The following is a 21,927-nucleotide window of genomic DNA, read 5'->3' as shown; positions in this document are numbered from 1 at the left end:
GGCAAGATCACACCGAATCAAAACGGAAAAGCATGCAGAAGTCCACTGCTCTACTGTAGTTTCACTCCTAGCGGACTACAAATTAGGGAGAAAAACAGAAAGAGAGAGAAAGTGAAAAAAAGATAGCGAGAGAGGCCCCTGTCCTGAGCAGTTATAGCCACCTGGTCAGCCAGGAGTGACTGACTCCCCACACCGCAGGGCACAGGGTGCTTCCTTCAGTGGCAAGTCTTCTTCTAACCCTCCATCTTTGTCCTGCAGTCCAAGGGGGAGGAGAAGGATGAGGTGGAGGAGGAAGGTTGGGTAAAGGTGAAATCAGGCGAGATGGTCGGGACTCTGGTTTCCGCTTCTCTGTAATTCGGTAGGTCCAGTTCTGGATGCAGAACAAGGATAGCAAAGGTGTTTGGGATCTGTGTTAGCATGTGTGGATGCGGTGAGGAGGTATGTGCACAGAAATGCCGGGTTGGTTGATGATGGACCGGGAACTGAGGGTGCAGATTGAGGGGTGGGGGATGGAGATGGGGGCGTCAGAAAGCCAATCTTCGTCTCCAGGCTTATAGGGCCTGTGTCTTGAGCTCGATCGGCTCTCCCCTGGTCTCCTGCTGGCCCTCAGCCTCTGAGGGTCGAATGCCCTTCAGTGTGGCGAGCCTCTCAGAGAGGCCGCGCACACGGGGGAACAGCATGAAGTCATACAGCAGAGCACCCAACGCACCACCAATCATGGGTCCCACCCAGTACACCTGCCAGAAACAGAAAGACAAAGGGCGGAATGCGTTAGAGTTTGAAGATGTCACATTACTACGGTTTGCAAGACTTTGAAGTGTATCACGATTCACGGATCCGATCATCTTACCCAGTGGTTGACAAAATTCCTGACCAGGACAGCAGGGGCGAAGGACCTTGCTGGGTTCATTCCTGCTCCAGTGTAGTACATCTGTGTGAAAGGCAGAGGGTAGTTCAGGGTTAAGACTGTAAAGGTGTATATGTGACATGATACTATGGTTAGATTTTTGAATGAACCCAGTGAGCCATTTCAGAATTCCCCCAGTTGGTTTTTACCCCGAGAAGATGCCCCATGAGCACAGAGAAGCCGATGGCTAGGGCAGCAGAGCCCAGGCGTCCGTTGCGCCTCTCATCAGTCACAGCAAAGATGCAGACGACAAGCTGCAGGGTGAGGAAGACCTCCATGGTGGTGGCCATGCCAAGGCTGATGCCTGGCTGCAGCTGAAAGATGGAAGACAGAGGAAATTCATGATATGAGTGCATAAATCAAAATCACATCAACATGGTTTTCAGTTTTGTCAGACAAAATCAAATTGTAATGCAGAGTTTTTCTTACATATTGTGATTTTTGTAGTGAATGACCTTCCTGAATGTAAAACTTGTCAGGTTTAATATCTATATTGCTTTTCAAACCAGAATTGGTAACTATGTTCTGTGTACATACAATGCTTAATCCGTATATTGTGTAATTTATAGTTGATTATCTAAATATTCAACAGTCAGTGTATTTAGAATACAGGAGTCAGAGCCAGTAAGCTTACTTCTAATAATGGACCTATTATTACAATGTCTGGCAGCTAATCTTACCGTGTTGAGGGCTAGGTTTCCTCTCATGTTGGTGGGCGTGACCCCGTACAGCACGGCAGCACCAGCCAGTGCTCCAAGACACTGGGCCACGATGTAGAAGAAAGCACGGAACAGAGACATCTGGGAGCCAATCAGGTAAGCAAAGGTAACAGCTGGGTTGATGTGTCCTCCACTGATGTGGCCGATGGACTGGATGAGGGTGGCAGCCGCCAGCCCAAAGCAAAAGGCAACATGGAGGACATTGTGGGGCCCAGTGGTCCAGCGGAGGGCTGCCCCCAGCCCAAAGAATACAAAGAACATGGTACCATAGAACTCGGCAAACACAGCCCTCCAGAAGGACATGGACCTGAACTCCCACATGGTGGCAAAAGGTCAAAAAGCAACTTCTAAGCAATGGAGGGATAAAAAGTCAACAAAAAAACTAGCTGCTAAAATTAGATGCTGTTTTTAAAACCAAAAAAGCACAGCGCTAATGATAAAAAAATTGCCCTCAAACAGAGAAAGCCTCTCTAAAGCTAAATGCAACAACACGTAAGCTGCTCAACATGTAACTCTCATGCAACTGTGAACAATCTGCTGCTCTGAATTTGGATGTTTGTCATAGAGAGCTCCTTAGTGGAGCAATAGGCCAGTCTCTGTGCATCTATGTGCCAACCCCGCTGGTTGTTAGTAGAAGAACATGGATAGACAAACGTTAAGCATGTCCTGCAGACATTCAGCCTCTTTACCAGAGCAGTGGGAGCTCAGAGGCCTTTTTATAACACCCTAGGGGCCACAGCAGCCCCGCTGGGCCCAGGGGAGGGGCCAGCAAACAATAGTACAAATCAAAACAAAATCATTTAACCCTTTTCCTGCCTTGGCCTGCCTCTGTCTGCTCATTGTAGAAATTACTCTGAATCTGGACTAATGCAAGTTTAAAAGGCCCGGAAATAATCAAACTGGTCATTGATGATAATAACTTGAACTTGTTCACGTAGGAAAGCTCCCCATATACCGTAGTTTAAGGGTTACTTTTGAAATCCTGACTTGAGGTTGAACGAGCACTATGTGGGAAGGACAAGGAGAGAAGTAAACTAAATGTATAATACTGTGGTGCATCTTTTATTTCTGCTTGGGGCTTTAACGTCTTGTTTTACTGGAGGAGGTGGAGATCTTGTACCACCAACAGTGTGGTTGAAGCATTAATACAAACAAATTCATCATTCATAACACCACTGGATGATGAGCTACCTCCCCTGGAAATAGAGAGGCAGTGGGGATGTGGCAGGAAGAACCTGAGTGCTGGTAAAGATGGGGTGCAGTGGGAGCTTTGCCTGATTTCCATTACTTTTTTAATCTTACAAGCACAGAATAATGTCATTAATAATGTCATTATAATGTTCACCTTTCACTATTCTTCCATGATTTTCTTTTCGTTGTCTCCTCTATATTGTACCATTAACATTCACTCTAATCAAAGCTGGGATCACCAAAGCACGAGCAACGTCTCCACTTGTGCTCTGGATTGGTACAAATTAGGTTTGTGGCATCAGAAGTGATTAGGCACAGTTTTACTTTGTGTGTGTGTGATGGGCGGGTTTGGAGGCTCAGGTCGGATAAAGCGGTCGAAAATCCACAGTTGGAGAGGACGAGGGGAGAGCAGGCCTGGCATTGAGCTTCTGCACTGGAGCATCATGCTGACCAGGGCAGTCAGAGGGACGACCGCAGCCCTCTGAAAGGATTATGCTGAGCTCACTGCTTTACTCCTTTCATGCATAGAGACAAAACGCTGGCAGTAACAGTTTCTGCTGGTTTCTATGATCTGTTTGTCTTGCCATCACTGTTGAATCTGTGAGCTCCCTTGTCAATGGGCCAGAGTGGCTATATGTATTGGGCTCTGCACTCACACTCCAGAGAGTTGTGTTGGATGACGAATGTACAAATATAGTCAGGAGACATTTTTATCTCTCAAAAGATGCGTCACTTTGAAACGTGTGATTTCTTGTATCAATCTCACAGCAGTCTGACATTTGGACGTTTTTTCCACCTCAAAACATTGTGAGCAAAATGTCCCACCGACATATGATGATGAAGAATAATAGTTGTTGCTGGAGGAAAAAACAAACCTTTTTGATAATGTTGTCCTGATTCTGACAGTTTATTCGTTTGCCAGTTGGTGCACCTCTATTGTGATGAGTATTATGTCCTTCTCATGACTCCCCCTGTCAGTGGTAAGCCACCTTTTGTTAAGTTAAGCCCACAGTTTTGTTTTACAGGGGAGGATGTCGAAAAGGTGCTTGCATTGTGTTTTCCTGTTCCCTGGGTCCAGACTGCTGACACCTACATAATACCATGCAGCCTCTAAACATCTAACACCAGAGGCTCTGGGCTGCACTCACCACACGGTGGTGGGACCATGTATTGCAGGACATGAGATGAAGGACTAAAACATGAAGTATTGACTTTGTTAGACTTCAAAGGTGCTGATTAAAAATCCTCAGCAGGGAATAATTATGTTCTACTTCATTCAAATGATCCTTTTGCATAACAACCTTTCATAACATTCTTATTTCCATGAATACTCTGTGGCCTTTAAAGACTGATAGTCTTAATACTAGATCCAATGAGCATCACAGAATTAGGAAGTGACATCTTTGCTAATTAATTGCAAAGAAAGTATGAACTGCATTAGCCATGTTATGAAAAATCCCATACAAGAGGAACACAAAATAAAAGGAAATCTACAGCTCTAAGGAATTTCAGGCTTTCATTTCCTTATTACGCTCAGAATACGGTACAGAGGAAATGGGAATCCCCTGAAGAACCCTGTGATGTTAGAGAGAAGTGAGACTGCTGTGAAACATTAGCACTACACAGTGGTAACAAAGTAACATTTCGCATTTTCACGGGAATTAAGTTTCAGGACTGAGTCGGTTTTTAAAGTTTGTCTTAATTCATAGGCTCACATGTAAATTGAAAGAGATATCTGCAATAGTATTAATTTGTAATCGTCCCCTTCTTATACTGGCTGTGAAGAGATTCCTTGCTGAACGCGTTTCAATGTAGACGATGAGAGAAAATCTATTCAACCAAAGTTAATATATAAAGCTTTAGCGGACCGATAGACAAGTCAGATGGGTATTTTTGGAGAGAAATTCCCTTCGGGTTACTGTTGTAGCTCAGCAAAGAAGTGCTTTGAGGGGAAACAGGGATTTTAACGGTCTGAAAGAGTTTATTAAAAATGTATACCTGAACTCCCACAGCATCAAACGATGAGCATGTGTTGAATCAAAAACACAAGCTTCCAAAGCATAGGTCTAGCGTATCTGATTGACAAACATTTAGAAACTATCATTTAAACTTTTTGGGAAACTCTTGGTAGACGGATATCTGCCCTCACCTCAGCATGCACATTGTACGTGCTACAATGTTTAGATAGAGAAACTAACTCGCCTTTGCAAAGGTATGATTATAGGCTAGGTTTGTACCACTCTACCATAATCACAACATAAGATGTAAATTATAAGCACAAGCATAATCTGTTTATTTTAAATGTTGAAATATGTTTACAAAATGAAATCTTTGTTAAATATTTGCAGATGTTTGCATACATTATAAAACACATTTCAAGCAGAACTCCTGCTTGTTAAATTAACAAACAAAATAAGTGCATCTTACAATACAAACATTAAAGGGGAAAATGTTCATTAAAAAAATCTACTTTTTTGGAAAATAGGCATTTTGAGTTCTCTTTTCTTCATTAGAAATCACAATATTCAATACATAAACAAAGAAAGAAGGTGTAAGACATCAGAACATCCCATTACAGTCAATTAAGTCATTTTCATTTGAACATAATTGTCCATGCAGAACAGAACAGCAAAGCACAGCACTTTATGTCGCTGTGGATCTCTGTGCATGTCTGTATTCAACAGTCACTCCTTGAGGGGTTTCGCTTTGTAAACTGCGTGGAGATGAGGTCTCTTCTCCAACATGGCTGCCCAACTCATGTCTAGTGTCTCTCCAGTTGATTTTACCTCGCTATAGTTACTACTGAGGTGGCATCCATCTTCATTTACTCAAGGTCGGGCATTTCTGGAAGAGAAACAAAATGAAAAATGTGACTTTTGTGAGAATGTGATTAGATTTGAACCTAATAGTTCACCTTTTAATAGTAAAAAATGAACGCACCGAGTTAACCGCTGATTAAAATAAATGAATTCTACTTCAATAACAGGCCTATACAATCAAGCCCTCCCTCACATATCATCACCACTACATGGGACGATCATCTTTTCCCCAAACATTGTATCGGTTTCTTAACAGATCTTCAACAGACATATTTGTATGAACTTAGCACTGCCTAGCATCCCATCCTCACCCCATGGGATCTAGTGACTACTGATGACAAATGACTTGACAGCTCTTTTAGAATAGTACTCACGTTCATCGTCACTGTCTGCAGATTCATGCTGCAAAAGAAAGCAGAAACTAGAGTTACCACCTCGCCCTTGTATGCCTCCGCAAACTAGTCATGTTGCAGTTTACATCCGTGTCTGTCCAAAATGTCATCACTTCATCATTGTATGGCTTGTGAGGTCAAAAGAGACTTTGACCGTCAACCACCAAAATTGAAGAAGTTCAACCTTGCGAGCAGCGGACTTTCGTGGCAAATTTGAAATAAAAAAAACATTCCCTCCAGGAGTTGCAGAGATATCACGTTCATGAGCATGGGGCGTGCGTACGTACAACCTGAAAACATACAGCCTCCTGCAACGGCTGTTGCCAGTGGAGGAATGAGATCATACCTCTTCTCCTGCACCATCTAAATCAGGTACCTCATCTCTTCCAATTGTGTTCATCATCTGGGGAAAATACACAGGTGACAAAGATCAATGTCAGCACTTATCACAGTATCTGGACATACTCACAACCTAGCATTGTGCATGTTCAATAAGCTTACCTCTGAGAATTTGTCAAAACTTTGCAAGTCCTCATCTGAGTCATCCTCCCAGTCTTTCCAATTATTGAAGTCCACACTCAGCCAGTTGCACTGAGAGAAGATAGATTCATGTTTAACTAAGACTAACTAACTTTTACAGCTGTTTTCTAATGTTGTTATTAACCTTGGTGTTTAGCTGGGTGAATTAGTATCACTATTCTTTGAAATAAGAATTTTCATGCGTTTAATCATATGTACCAGGATTAGGCAGTCAGATGCAAGTTTTTATTAAGTATCTTAATTAATTTCCTTACATTTTTTTTTTTTAAGAATGAAAATTACCCTTGTCTTGTCTTTAGTAAGTCGCGGCCATGATTTCCCGGCCTCTGCTTTTCGTAAACATACCAATACAGACCTGTCAGTGCGTCTGTGTTTTGAGACCTGAGTGGAACAAAGAGAGTGTGACGAAAGCTTTAAAGGAATAAAACATGTGGTAGAACTGCAACTATGTCAACAGATGACAAACATACTTTGGGGTCAATCTCCCCGAAAAGGTCCACTGTATTCTGTTGTTTGATAGTATCTGTTCCACTGACACAGCTGTAAGGTAAAGAGAAAAGAGGCTGTGACATTTCCTTTACAACTGACAACAATTTGTGTCGTCATCATTCTGTTCAAAGGGCATCTTAAGGCTCAAATTTGTCTTTGGGATGATTCTGGAAGGGTTAGAAATTCTCAGGAACGTTACCATTTAACGTAATATTAATGCAACTTACCCAAAATCAAATTTAGACTTCTTGAAATTTACTTTCACATCTTTGCTGTCCTCCACGCAGAACTCTACAAAAACAGAGTCTCGTCTGTCGTACCACTTGGCTGTTGCAGGCTGCCTAATGACAAAAAGAGAGAATAAGGACATTAATACAATCCAACGTCTCCTATGCTTCATTCTAAATCTGACATAGTAAATAACCAAGAGCTGAGAGTGTCCGGTTACTAATATAAATTGGGCATGTCAGAGTATTGGGTGCAGTAGATCTAAGGTCACGTTGAGAAAGTGTAACTCAATCATTCTAGATTAGCATGAGGACTTCTCTAGTATTCTTCAAATCTTTATAAAGCAATGGGCATACCATTTCCTGTTTTCTCTGTGAAAAACACTTTAGAATAAGTCTTTTAAACAAAAAGGTGAACCCGCTGATAGCACTTTACAGATAGTAATATTATACGTGTGTCAGAGCAGTAATTAGATCAACACGCTGAAAGGAAAGCTTAATAGTAAGCTGTGTAGTTATTTGAACCACACGGAGTAGAACAATATGTAACTGGATGAGGGCAACGTGTGTTACGTGTATTCGCTGACAAGCGTGTGTAAATTGGCGTCAGCTTACATTAGCTACAGTAAAATCTTCCAGGCTAATCATGACACCACACTTTTCCAGTGCTGACTTGAACATTACCCTTGTGTTGCTTGACATTAGCCTGTTAGCTAACGATGAAGGAGCTGAAGCGCGTAACGTCTATGACAATTAGATAAACAGTGTCAGTGGGACGACGTGGTGTACATGCACACTAGGACTGAGGGAAAGTTAGCTGCCGGTTGATTTAACTGCGTCTCATATTCTTGACAGCCGTGCAAGTACCGCTTGGGCTAACTCGTGAGTTTAGCTAAATTAGCTTAAATTAGCCAGTTGATCCTCAGTGACACACTACGAAGACTTGTAGCTACTCAGCCATAACCGTATACGACGACATAGTAAACCCGAAGACTTACATCTCTACCGTTTCAGCAATTAAATTCCCTCGTCGTTCCTCGATCTATATAACTGTTATAAAGCTGTGGTGCCCCCGGCAAAAAAAATGATAAGTGAAACCTAAACAGTCAACTCTAACGTTCAAGATCGATGCGTTGGTGTCTTACCAAACATCGCGTGATTTTGATTCTCGTGACGTGGTTTCAACCGCCTGCCTCGGGCAGCGTGCACGGGTGCCACAGACCGAAGACGTCAGAGACAATTCTAGAACGATAGTGAGCTGACTGTCTTCCAGAGCAGCACAATCGCGCCACTACCAGTCTCGCTCCGAGACAGTGGAAAACTCACACCAACTGATGATTAAGAAGGTGACTACCTGATAGTTGTATGAATACAATCATATCTGCATTTAATTATGTCTATAAGTTGTCAATAGCAGGCTTCCTTGAGTCCTTTAATCGTTGTTGTGTGGGGGCAAATCAGATCCCTTAAAATACAAGTAGAAATAAGTTACCACACTGCGAAGCATTGACATGTTTTAAAATGTGAATGCAGCTTTCAAAAGTGTTATTAGCTAAATGCACTAATCATGTTAAAGCATGCTACCCAATGCAGAAAAATGGCCATTGTCTGTGTTATACCCTACTACTATATCAATCAATCAATCAATCAATCAATCAATTAATCAATCAAACTTTATATCAGACTCAGGGTCCATATAATAATATAGATTATTGGATCATTACATGGTCGAGGGGGAACTAATTTGATATATTTTTATTGAGTGGTATAGCAAAGCAATGCATCATATGTTTTGCATGTATAATCTTAATTTGTTAGTAACTGTAGCCGTCAAGATGTTGTGGAGTAAAAAAGTACAATACTTGCCTCTGTATTTAGTGGAGTCAAAGTATAACGTGGCAGGTAACAGAAATATTAACTACCTCAAATTTAAAGGCAGGATTGGTGGTCTTCTTCAAAAACATTTTTGATAATGTAATGATTGGACAGGTTACCTGTCTGTCTACCTGTCTGTCTACCTGCCTGCCTGCGAGTGTTCTGTTTTTGCACTCATTGCAACCGAAGTCTTACACAAGCTGCTAGCTTGCCAGATGTGAGTCCTAATAGCTGCGTTGATGGTTCACGTTCATTATGATAAGTTTACATTCATTATGATAATTTGGGGGGAATGGCTTTGGATGGAGGCCTGAAGGGACGGGCTGTCGGTGTTGATGACTTGGGGACTTTCTTGGTAGATTTAGCAACTTTTGGAGCTAGTGATGTTAGCTACTTTCATTGGAAAAGAGTTGGCAACACTGGGTTGGGTTTTTCAGTTGGATCATTTTTAAGATTTAGCCTACTCTTGCTAGTTTCTCAAAATTACCAACCCTGCCTTTAAACTTAAAGGTGCTCTGTGGATTTTTAGTAATGTGTACATTCAGAACTTAAAATGTTAACTCATGATGCTACAGATAGAGGAGGTTGCTTGCTAGGATAAGGTAGCTAAAAAGACTTTGTTGGAGTATTGATGACCATCTACCTGAAGACCCTGTAGACTTGCCAGCACTCTTATGCTTATTTTATACTTCTGCGGAAAAGCTTGCGTAGAGCTTCCACAGCGCTGCAGAGATGCTTGTAAAATGTGACTCCGAGCCAGACACCGTAGACGTTTCATTGGACATCAGAGCAAGGTGTGGGTTTTGTGGTCAGGTACGTTACATCTGTTACTACAACAACAACAATAACAACCATTCGGCACATGGAGTTGCGTTGGGCCAAAATTCTATTGAACTATTGAATCATGCCTATCAATTAAATCAAACACCGCCTGACAAAATATTTGAAAACTGTGGGTCTAAATCAGAAAGAAGTGATATGCTACGCAGAATCCGCCGCAGTATGCCTGGTGCTTGCACCAGCTCGCGAAAAAAGCATATGGCGCTAAGCCGCAGGAGTTTAAATCATACATTACGCTCACACGCAAATTCATTTTGATACCATGTTCCCTTTGTTGGTAAGGAAGGTAAAGGGACATAATTCAAGAAACGTTTCTCATACCAGAGCTTTTGCTAATTAGTGGCTGTTGGTAAGAATGGTGAAACCAGTTATACGATGGTGGTTGGACAACTGCGCAGGTAATGGCATTCAGAGGAAGTTGATACAGTTAATACAATGTAGATATAAAGCTGGGTCAAGCCACCCATTATCTGCTCTTTGATCGAGAGTTGGAGGTACAGGAAGCTTAAAGGTCGGTTAGGTTGGAGAATGGAGTCCCCTGTTATGACTCCCTTTTGAGATCCCCCAATGTGACTAATACCGTGTTCATACTACGAGCGACACAGCTGCAGGCTACAAGTCATTTTCAATGCAAGCAGGTGACATAAAGCTACAAACTGACGGCCGACACTCGTCGCTGTGTGAAGGGCGTGATGCACTACAAATCAAACTTGAGCTGGTCTTAACATTTTTCAGCGCTCCAACGATGCTGTGAAACGTCAACCAACAGTGCGTTGGTTGACGTTCCATCTATTCCGTTTCATCTAAAATAAAAAATGCTGTTAGGCAGTTCCCAGTGCTGTTTAACGACATAGGTCACGATTTTTAAGCTTTTGTCGCTCGTAGTGTGAACATAGCATAAAGAGAAAATAAATGAGTCAACAGGTTCAAAGTTGCTTCAGGTCACCAATCCCCCTCAACAAGATTCTGCTGATTTAGAAAATGTTGCGTACATTGACAGTATCATGGGCACAGCAGAAGACTTGGGGAAATCCAGCATTTGGAGAGGATGAAACACACATAGGACTTTTGCTAATAGTTTCTTTCCCAACAGAGACTTGCACAGATGCAGTGGTGAAAGCCAAAGCATTTCCTTTCACAGCCGGCTTATCAACAGATGCCCCTTTCTCGCTATTAGCCATGATATCAGAGTAAATCTCAAGCTTAGCGATATCAGTTTAGGTCCCCCATGGGCGTGGAGGTTGGCAGATGCACCTGCTGCGGTGGTGTTTGACTTCAAGTGATTTTCTTAGTGGGCCAAAGCACTCAAGCAGCAGAGAAAGACATGGAGACTGACAGATGACTTTAAAACAATCAGGCTCACTTTGGGAGCCTCTTCAAAGGCTTGGACGAGAGAGAAGATAGGCTGAGAGGCAGTGTCACCAATATGAGGCTTGGCAGCTGTCGATAGAGGAAGTGAACAATAGAGGGAAGGCAGGAGAAGAGAGAGCAGCTTGAATAACAATGTTGGGGAGTTTCTGAATGCGTGGGACACAACCAATGATGTCAGAGAGGATGAGATGAAAATATCTGAAAGAATAGGTGCTTGACTTAAATACGAGTGGCACATTATACATACAGAGGAAGGTTTAGTGGATAGGTATTGGTTACTGGTGACAAAGAAATCCATCTTTCTTTCCACCTCTGACCACCTTGTGCCAGACTTTTATCATTCAAGGACTAGAGGTGGAGCCAAAACAATGGCAGGCCTTATGGTGGAGGGAAGACATTTTGGAGATGAGAGGCTGGAGGTAGTTGGCAGACGGAGTTTTTGTTGGCAAGACATGCTGTAGTTAGAGCGCACAGTATAACTGCTCATTCCCAATTTTAGCCTGTATGCAGGAGGGAACATGAAGCCCAGACGAGAACAAAATACACGTTTTCAAGGTTATAAGGCATGTCAGCTATGGATATTTAATCTCTATATAACTGGATATATAACCTCTGTAAAGCAAGCCTTACAGCAGCATCAGCCTCTAAAATTGATTTCTGTCAGTAATCTCACATTTTAAGTTGTATATCATCATTATCTACCTTTATAATGCATAATTCCTGCAGATGCAGTAGGTGAACAGTATGTATTTGTTTTATTTCCCTCGAAAGATTCAACCTGTACCTTAAAGCCACTGAAGACTGTAACTTAATGATGAACTCATGAATTAGTCATCATGAAAGAAAATAAAGACATCAGTGAAACCTGAATTACAGGAGCATTCTGCAGCTACAATGTGATTTTAATGGGGAATTAACAATAGTTCGCTGTGCTGCTGTCTTTTCTACCAGTCATAAGCCATACTTTGGATGCATTATTGTGATCTTAAAACCTATTTTCCTTCTGCGGTCCAGTTGACTAAAGTCTCCCCACTGGCCCGATTGTAATGACGCCATTTAAAGAGTTAGTCAAGCATGTTGAAACTCTGGCTGTGGGAAAGAAAGAGTTTATAGCTTCGAATAACATAACTGCAAACGAAAATTGTTGATGTATCAGATTTTACATTGCACATGTTCGACGATACACATAATGTCCTATGTCACAGAGTCTTAGAGGGTTTTTATTTACATGCTCGTATTGGTTGTACATTTTGTCAAATCTGAACTCAAACTAAAAAATAAAAAAAAGAATTGACTAATTACTAACAAATTACAATAACATGATTTGATGATTATCATTTTTGAATCTTTTAATAAAAGAGAAGGAAAAAGAAAGGACAACCCTCCATTCTCCCAGCCTTTTTAAAAAAAAAGAAAATCCACCTAACAGAATAAATATTACTTCTATAAGACTTTGCAACTCTTTTCTTCACAAGGTTTCATTTGTGACACCTTTCCTTCAGCAAAGAGACAAATTAAAATCCGCAAACAGCAGAATCCTCGAGCTGCTCCATATACAGTGAATAATGTAACAACCCCTGGGACATTATGACTGCAGCCATGGGGTCTGATTCACAGCTGGATGTCCTACATTCATGTAACACTCATCTGACGTAATATCTAAAAAAAAAAAAAAGGCCGACATAATCAGTCACTAATTCAGTTTCAATGGACTGACTCCAAATAGTGTCACATTATGACGCATCCTTTGCTCTGATCTCCAGCTCAGAGACAAAGTTGTCTGTGTATGAAGATATTGACTTTATTCACGAACATCAATATAGAATAGCACATGGAAATGGGTTTTAGGGTGTGTATGGCTGCAATGAAAGAAGTGAGTAATTTGACTTGCTGTCAGAAAAATGAGGCGAAAAGTATGATAACCTCCAATTAACTAAAAATAAATTGCATTTAGATATTATGTTTTAGCTAATGTTGAGTTGGGCAACAGGGAAAATGACTAAAACGCCTCAGCAGTTTTAATCAAACGTTTATATGATGAGTGAAACCCCCGGATATTAGCTGAAAACGTTTAGCTAAATGCCAATTGTCATTAAAATGAAATAAACAGAAAAATGAAAGTATGAAATGTGTTTTGGGATATTGTGTGGAACTATATTGCGTGATGTTGCTGGCTTAAAGCTCCTATAGCTGGGTGATCCAACGTCTGTGGGCCTTGACAGCCAGGGCCAACTGTCACCTCCTAAATCCAACCAAAAACCAAAATAGAAGGGGAGACAGATCTGAGCATGTTTCAGTGAAAGCCTTGCTGGTACATTTTGCTCTAGCTGCAGACTGTTAGAGATTTCTACATTTTCTGATGCACTTGTGTCAGCAATATTTTTTAATTAGAAGAGGAAAAACTAATCAACACTTAAGACACCTAAAGCAAGAATAACAAGAACTCACTGATTTCTACAGGATTAATAATGGCTTTCTCATTACACAAGTGTAAATGAATGAGGCTTAAGACCTGCTTGCTATCATAAGGAGTTGAGAAATATTGTCATGATTGATTGAAAGATCTCCTGGATAGATTTTCCCAATCTGAAGTAAACCTGTACTATCTCTCAATCATGAGATTTCATAGCTGAGAGCACCAAAATAACAACCCGGATAACAAAACAAGTACAAAAAATAATATATTGTTGTTCAATATGTTGGTTAAAACCTCTCAAAGGTGCTAAAATCCTGCTTATCTAAGTTTCATTGTACCCTAAATGCTTCGTAGGGTTCCTGATTCTTGGTTGAACGAAATAGACACCAGTAACAAAGTTACTGTATAACACTGACTGACATTAGGATTGATGTTTTATAGACTCAATTATCAGTTATCATTAATCCATAACAATCTCCAGCTTTATTCAGAGATGGATGGATAGAGTACTTTATAAATTCCAATGGAAAGGAAAGTCACACAAATCATGAAACAAAAGAAATAAGGATACTTGTAAAGGTAGGTAAGAAACAAAACACGAACAAAATCCATGAATAATAGATAATCAACTGGAATAAAATAAAATAAGAATGTAATTTAAAAGCTAGAACCAACTCAACATGTAGCCTATTGACTGTACACGGTGAAATGTGCAATAGTGTAAAATATATATATTTGAAATATGTGTGCTAGAATAAAAGAAAAACCAAACAACATATTCTGTTTCAAAAGTATGAACCGTTACATAATTGCTGTCAATAAGTCGGTGTTCCCTGAGAGACAGCTTCATTTGCATTATAACTGAATGAGTGGGTATCCCCTCGACGGCGCGTAGGTTGGACTCTTGTGTGTAGTACTGTATGGAGCGCTGCGTTATCAATAAAGCTGTTAATCACGACAAAAGTATGATTCACTCACAGCACGAAGAAGGAAGAAGAAGGAAAAAAAAAACACAAACCACCATTTGTCAGCCAATCATGGCAGCTTAGTGACGAACTTCCTGGTTACACTTTCTCGTAGGTCCCAGTCCTCTTATTAATGGGTAGGCTGTGTTTGCTCCTGCACAGTCAACAGGGAGGACGCGGTCTGCAAGCGGAGAAACAGACTCAAAATGAGAAGAAAGAGCAAATTATCTGCCTGGAGAAAGCTGTCACACAGCTAGCGTGGTCGGAGCAAGATAAGAAGAGTGAGACCAAATGCTATTTGCTCTGTGTTACGCCTAGCCCAAGGACGTACGAGGCAGGCAAACACAGGCGAGACTGGGGACGAGGTGCAGGATTTGGATGGCATTTGCCAGAGCCAGGAAAGGGCTGTTGAAAACCTAAAGAGACATGAGCTGGGAATACGTTTGGGTATCATGTCTTGACTACAGAAGACTAATTATCCGCGGATAAACTGCAGCGGCACGTCAGAAATAAAGGCCTCCTCTGATGGAGCGCTGTGCTCTTTAATCCAGCCAGAAACCTCCCCGACAGGCGGCGACGAGCTATACGGCAAAGGGTGAGGAACCGAAGTGATCGGGGGGTGGGGGGGGGGGACCACTTAGCTAAATGTTGACGCGAAATGTGTCAAAGTCTGAGCTAATGTTGCTAAATCGCTGAATTTCCCCTTGGTCCTGCGGAGAATGGCTCAGTCACAATATCGCCGAGCATCTGTTATAACGTTTGTTCCAGTCCTTCCGTTTTTCTTCATCTCTCTTTCTGTTCAACAGGACGCTTTATACTCTATTGAAGGGATTTATGGGATCACAAGGTAATATTTCAACCTAAAGAAGTGTCACTGTTGTGTGTGTGCATGTGGCTGTCGGAGGGCTTTAACGTTGTGCGCGGAGGACGGCGTTTAGTTTCCTTTGTTTACAGTCTGAATCTCTGAACAGCTGATGCGTCCTCAGCGATGCCGCGATACTGCCTGTTGTGTGTTTCGTTGACGTGCTGCAGCCACCGCAAAGAGCTGCTCGTGTTTAAGATGTTAGATTTACTTTGTCATGCACAGACACACTTTTTAAAAACTACTGAAATGTATCATGTTTTTCATTTGCATTGCCATGAGCTATTAGGCCACGTAGATTAAAAAGAAAAAGTAAAGCCACCACATCCATCTGAAACAAAAACACTCTTGTAGCCACGTCTGAGCAAAAGAGGGCATTATTCCTCATCATGCATTCTAAAATAGCAATACGGACAAGTGCATAGCAACTTCTCTAACTGGATTTCCAGTTAGAGAAATTATGTTTGTTTGAGGTGAATACAATAATGTGCTGATGACTCTTGTTTGCCTCTCCATGCAGTTTCCTCTGATGAGATGAGTGTGCGTGCTGGCCAGGGCAGTGATGAGGTGCTGGTTTCACAGGCAGTGTGGGATTACCTGGCTGCAGCTGGGCGGCCCTGGCTCATTGACTTCCAGCACAAGCAGGGGATGAGCGCTGGTATCATTAGGCGAGGGGAGAGGGGGGGCTGCTGCGCCGTGAGGCTGCAGCCGGTGGAGAGCTCCAGGAACGGTGGAGCTGGGGTGATGGATGGACCCATCTCTAGCGAGACACGGAAAGCCTTCATTGACTTATGCCGCTGTGCCCGCAAAGAAATGAGCAAACAGGACGGGGGACCCAAGAGGAAGAGGGCTCTGCTGCCCTGTGTGGGAGTCCTGGAGCCAAACGGAGAGGGGAGCCTGCTTCAGCCTCCACCTCCCCAGCCTCGGCGCTCCCAGAGACAGCAGCAGAGGTTCAGGAAGCCCGCGGATGAGGAGGCCTGCGCCATGCTCCACGAGGCAGCACAGAGGAAGGACATGGACTCCAGCTTGGCTTCCCATAGTGAGGCAGAGGACAACAGTACTTGTTCAATCTGCATGGGGGACATAGTGGAGAAGACTACCTTGGAGAGATGTGGCCATTCATTCTGTCGCTCTTGTCTGGATCAAGCCTTTAAGGTGAAGAAAGCGTGTCCAGTGTGTCGGCTAGTGTACGGCCAGCTGATTGGGAACCAGCCTGCTAATGGTACAATGATCGTAGAGCGAGATTCTGATCTGGAGCTTCCTGGCCATGAAGGCTATGGGTGCATCTGCATCATCTACAGCTTCCCTCCTGGCCTACAGGCGGTGAGTAGAACCAAGAACATGTACAGATGCAGACTGTGAGTGACACTCATTGTTAATGGAATAACTGTTCATTTTGATAACCATCCAGGGGTATAATCAAACTTAGCTCACAGTGGTTTTGGATGAATAATACAAATCATGAAAGATTGTCAAATATTAGAATTTCATAGAATTAAAAAAAACTTAATTTGGAATAAAATCTAATTCATTTTACTTCTTTAGTCTAATCACGTATGCAAGTATTGCTACATTAAACAATGAGATCTTTTTAAATGATCTGGACCCTCCGATTTCTTTTTACATCCAACAACTAAATACATCAACTTAAAAGGTGCAATTTCTGATCCAATTGTAAACAAATTAGGCAACTCCAAACATGACCTGAACTAGCTGTGACTCTCAAATTCATTGACAGGTCTTTTAACCAAGGGAGGGACACTAGACAATGACACTAGATTGTTTTCTAACACTGTTGTGTTTACGTCAGTATTAATCTTTTAAAACAGCAGTAAAACAAGCTGGTATTTGCAATTGCGAGTTGGCAAACACAAAATGCGTCACTTTTTTCATTACTACGACAAACTCCTAAAATATTTTGTGAATGCATCCCAAATTAAAAAAGGTAAAAATTAAGGTTTGGGCCTTTTTAAAGCCTCAGAACATTGACACAGGTGTTTCCAGTTATTCTGGTTGATTAGACATCTGCTCAGATTAACTGGAAACACCTGTGTGGGTGTTCAGAGCTTTAAGGAAGCAAGTTTTCTCAATATTGCTTCACAGGGACTTTTACCTTAAAAACATACTCCAGTTTTCTTGTAAACAAAAGCTACATTTACTTCCAGGGTTGCTCACCAACATGCACTGCATGTATCTCTGAAGTCTAACTAATGTGTGGAGTTAATTTCCTTAATTTTTTTTCTTAATTTGTTTATAAAGTATTTTGTCTGGCACATTGCAGCATATCTTGGCACATTACTGTCATATCAGTGGGATAGCGTGGACTGTGTATCCACCCATCTTCTTTAATATTGCATCATCCATTACTTTTTGTCCATTTGCTTGATCCTACATGTCCCATAGTGGAACTAATGGTATCTTTTAATTAGTCCCTGCCTGGTAAATGGCATTTTTCGAACTCCCATGACTCCAGTTTGTAATGCAGGCTTTCTGTTATAAATGTGCAATCCAGACTGAGAAACAATGTTGACGTCATCAAGGGTTTTCTCTAAGACATCTAAGAAGACATCATACTCTCTAACAAGACTTGTTTTTACAGGCTTTCCTCTGAGAAGTACTGTAAACTGAGTTCCCCGTTACCAGGAAATAGATTAAGATACTTTTTTTTTACTTTTTATTAAGGAACTGCTGCATTAATTCAGACCTGTCACAAAAGACATTTAATAAATAAATGTAAAACACACTTTCTACTCAAACATACTACTCTCAAAAACAATCGCAATTAAAAATACAAGATGGCAACACAATCCCTGTAGTAGCAAAGAGTCCCAGGCCGCAGTAGACGGACACAATAGTTATAAAACCATGAGTTCCCCTTTTTAAACAGATCCTGTTTTAACTCCTTTACAGCCAGAACACCCCAACCCAGGTGTTCGGTACCCAGGAACAGACCGCGTGGCCTACCTCCCTGACAGCCCTGAGGGGAACCGTGTGCTAGGACTGCTGAGCCGGGCCTTTGAACAGCGCCTTATCTTCACCATTGGTACCTCCATGACTACGGGCATGCAAAATGTCATCACCTGGAATGACATTCACCACAAGACCTCAATATGGGGCGGGCCCGGCTGGTATGTATGGCCTTTTAGCTGGAGGCAAATAGCCACTGAGACTTGATTTAATAGCCTCAACAACTTCCCTAACAGCTGTGGTAGCTCAGAGAATGGCTCAGTAAAGACTGACCGTTGTAATTCAAATTCCTGACAAGGAAATGCTATCAGTTGATGTCCTTGACTAGATGGCACTATTGCTGCATGAGCTCATACAGATGCATTTCTTATTTCTCCTGACAGTTTTGGCTACCCAGACCCCACTTACCTGGTGCGAGTGACGGAGGAGCTCAGAGAGAAAGGCATCACGGCGGACTGACAGCATCTAAATGACTCTTTCTAGACTTTGTAGGACTTTCCGAGTGTCCTTGCGGTGGACATGACTCGGCTCCAGGTTGTGCTCTGAGACTGCCCGTCCCTTAAGGGATGGCTGAAGATGAGGCCCTCAGCAGACAGGCGTCTAATGCTGCAGCAGAGCCCACTTCACTCCACTACTTGTTCCTCTGTTTGTTCATTTTTTTCCTGCATAGTTCAGCTTATTCCAGTGCTATATGTGGAGGAAAATACTTTGAGTGCAGTGCATTCTTGTGTTACACAATCCTCTACCTGTCACTGTCAACAGGACAGATATCTGATGCACTTATTTAAGAGCATCGTGTTGCAATTCATGGTACTTATATATTATTTAGAAAATCTAAGTTCTATCTTATAAAGACCGTTTGTTATATTAATGATTATTTCCATTTTGGGGATTACTTTATTTCTTCCAAGCACACATTCTTTGGTTTTATCTCCCCACTACCGTTTTAAGTAAGTCTCTAATTTAATTTCTAATTACCTGTTGTAAGGATATTACTTGGGTTATATGGCAAAACAGCACTGCTTCAATAGAAAGTATTACTTTTCTGAAGTTATTGCAATCTAAAGCACTCACAGGCACTTTTGTAAGGGATTTTTTTCCTTTTTTCCCTCAGTGAAGTCAGAGTCATGGTTTTGCTTCCTCTGTGTGGAAGAGCACTCAGAGCAAACAGGTTCATGCAGCTATCAGCTATTAGCTTGGTGGCTACAAGTTGATGTCAATTGCTTGGAACTCTTTTGTGTGCAATCTTTTTTTTTTGTTTTGTTCCTCCATGTTATCTAAATAGGAAGAATGTTAAACTATGGCTCACTGCAGCACTTTTTTACATGCATTAGGACGTTCCCCTGGTTTAATTTTTTTTCCCACTCATTGGTCACTCCTGTTATTTCCAGATGTCTCCCAGGTGTTGAGCCCATTACCTCAGTTGTTGGTAATGAGCTCATCTAATTACCAGATTTATGACGATGTCAAATATAAAAGGGCATATAGACCACTTAAACCAAATCAAAGGCACAAAAGCTCTTTAAATATCTATGCCTCTGTCCCTGTCAAACTGGGAGATTTGCCTGCTAATGTTCTCATTTAAAATAACGTAACTGTTGTGAATTTGTTCATTTGAATAGATAATCTACGCTCCACATTGAACAAAAATAACTTAAGAAAATGTTGCAGGAACAATTGATCTGATTTAGATTGGGGTGTTGATCTCATTTTGTTGTGCCTTTCTTATATTCACTTTTGATAAAAATCAAGCATGATGTTACTAATGAATGGTAAGCAGTTTGGACGTATTTCGGTGTTATTTCATAGCTAAACAGCATTATGTTTGTAGCTGTACTATCTGGCTTTAAGTACAAATACTACACAGTTCATGAAAATATGTATGCTAATGTGTATTAAATTAACTTCTCCTTCATAAACATTCTCTAGTCCAAATGCTGAAAAACCCTCAGACTGATGAAGCTGTATGTGTGAAAGTGCTTTGCTAAGTGCAGTAACCTGCTTGGCTAGTGGGACATTTGTCATTAATTTGACTGGTCAGATCCATACATCAAATACTCTTGTATTATGTTTTCATCCTCTTTGTATTTTAGTTAGGGACCAACTGAAATATTTTTGGGACACAGGATTGTAGTCCACTAAAGCTACTGTGCAAACATTTCTATGCATTACATGTCTGAGGAAGAGCCAGGGAGAATGAATAGGTGGAGAGATTTCACATATTACAAATTGATTGTCAAGGAAAAGTTGGCGTTTTGCTTTTTCTAATTGTGTTGATTCGTACTTTGTTGATATTCAGAATAATGTGCTTTACATTTTAATACTTGAATAAAAAGTTATGTTTGGGTTCGTGTTGGATATTTAATCTAGGTCCTGAATAAACCAGGTGCTCCATAAGCAACTGAATATCAAACTTGTGTCCATTTGGAATGAGTTGGGGCTGTCGCCTCTCATCAAGATTTGAGCTGAGCTGCTTACCTTTGACATCAAAGATTCTTCATTCAAGATACTGAACTCTGCAAATGCACTTTGTGCTATCTAGTGGATCATGAATGCAGAGTGAACAGAGCTCAGAAATACCTTGTACTGTATACTACATTTGTACCTTACTTCGTACGCTACCTTTACAAGTGAGTAATGTAGCCAAGCAAATGCTCCAACACTGGAGCAGAAAACAACTTTTGCTTCAATGCTTCAAAAGCATCTTGACAGGTCTTCACATCCCACAAATGGCCAAACAGTGGAACTGGAGAGGGTTTCCGCCCCTTTTAGCTGAACGCTGTGAGGACAGAGCATGGAGGGGAGCTGCCAACTTAGCAACGTTTCTCACAAACCACCTATAGAAACTCGCAAAGCCCCAGAAGGACTTCAACTCTGCCAAACTCTGTGGTCGACGCCACTCTGCAACCGCCCTAATCTTCTTGGATCAGCAGCCACTCCAGCAGCTGATGTGACCCGTCCAAGGTATGTAACTTCTGACTGCTCAACTTAACCTTGAGGTTAAACTGCCCCAGCCGGGACGACACCAAATCAAGGCACTCAAGGTGCTGCACGCTGGTAGATTAAAACACCACAATGTCATCCAGGTACAGGAGCAGCGACTGGAACATCTGAACGCAGTCTTACAGCGATCTTACTCAGTCACTTCCACCCGGTAGTGACCACTCGCCAGGTCAAGAGTGGAAAACCACCTTGCCCCGCTCAAAGCATCCGACGATCTTCGATACGTCGAAGAGGGAAAGCATCTCTGCGTGTTCTTGCATTGAGCTGCCGGTAATCAACACAGAGCCTTATCGACCCATCCTTCTTCCTCACTATCTCCAAGGGGGAGGAGTAGGGACCAAATT

At 41.7% G+C, this 21,927-nt stretch overlaps 3 protein-coding genes across 3 annotated transcripts; 1 reads left to right on the top strand and 2 right to left on the bottom strand.

The window, feature by feature from the left end:
* Window positions 1-551: 551 nt before the first annotated feature.
* Window positions 552-1,947, bottom strand: mipa (major intrinsic protein of lens fiber a; the record flags this gene model as incomplete). Its single annotated transcript, XM_079182156.1, has 4 exons — window positions 552-737; window positions 851-931; window positions 1,057-1,221; window positions 1,588-1,947. The coding sequence occupies 4 exons, from the start codon at window positions 1,945-1,947 to the stop codon at window positions 552-554; spliced, it is 792 nt and encodes a 263-aa protein (XP_079038282.1).
* Window positions 1,948-4,799: 2,852 nt separating this feature from the next.
* On the bottom strand, window positions 4,800-8,425 carry ptges3a (prostaglandin E synthase 3a (cytosolic)). Its single transcript, XM_079179421.1, has 8 exons — window positions 8,283-8,425; window positions 7,285-7,398; window positions 7,039-7,108; window positions 6,851-6,949; window positions 6,530-6,619; window positions 6,375-6,431; window positions 6,011-6,038; window positions 4,800-5,661 (listed from the first exon to the last, which is right to left on the bottom strand). Coding segments are annotated over exons 1-8 (480 nt in total). The 5' UTR covers window positions 8,285-8,425; the 3' UTR covers window positions 4,800-5,641.
* A 6,493-nt stretch (window positions 8,426-14,918) lies between these two features.
* dtx3 (deltex E3 ubiquitin ligase 3) lies at window positions 14,919-20,903 on the top strand. The gene is made up of 5 exons (XM_079181419.1): window positions 14,919-15,346; window positions 15,558-15,598; window positions 16,134-16,936; window positions 18,524-18,741; window positions 18,964-20,903. The coding sequence occupies exons 2-5, from the start codon at window positions 15,586-15,588 to the stop codon at window positions 19,037-19,039; spliced, it is 1,110 nt and encodes a 369-aa protein (XP_079037545.1). The 5' UTR covers window positions 14,919-15,346; window positions 15,558-15,585; the 3' UTR covers window positions 19,040-20,903.
* Window positions 20,904-21,927: the final 1,024 nt, after the last annotated feature.

Source organism: Pholis gunnellus (assembly GCF_910591455.1).
Source record: "Pholis gunnellus genome assembly, chromosome: 2".
NCBI lineage: Eukaryota > Metazoa > Chordata > Actinopteri > Perciformes > Pholidae > Pholis > Pholis gunnellus.
Note: the sequence above shows the minus strand (reverse complement) of the source record. Positions and strands in the feature narration are given on the sequence as shown.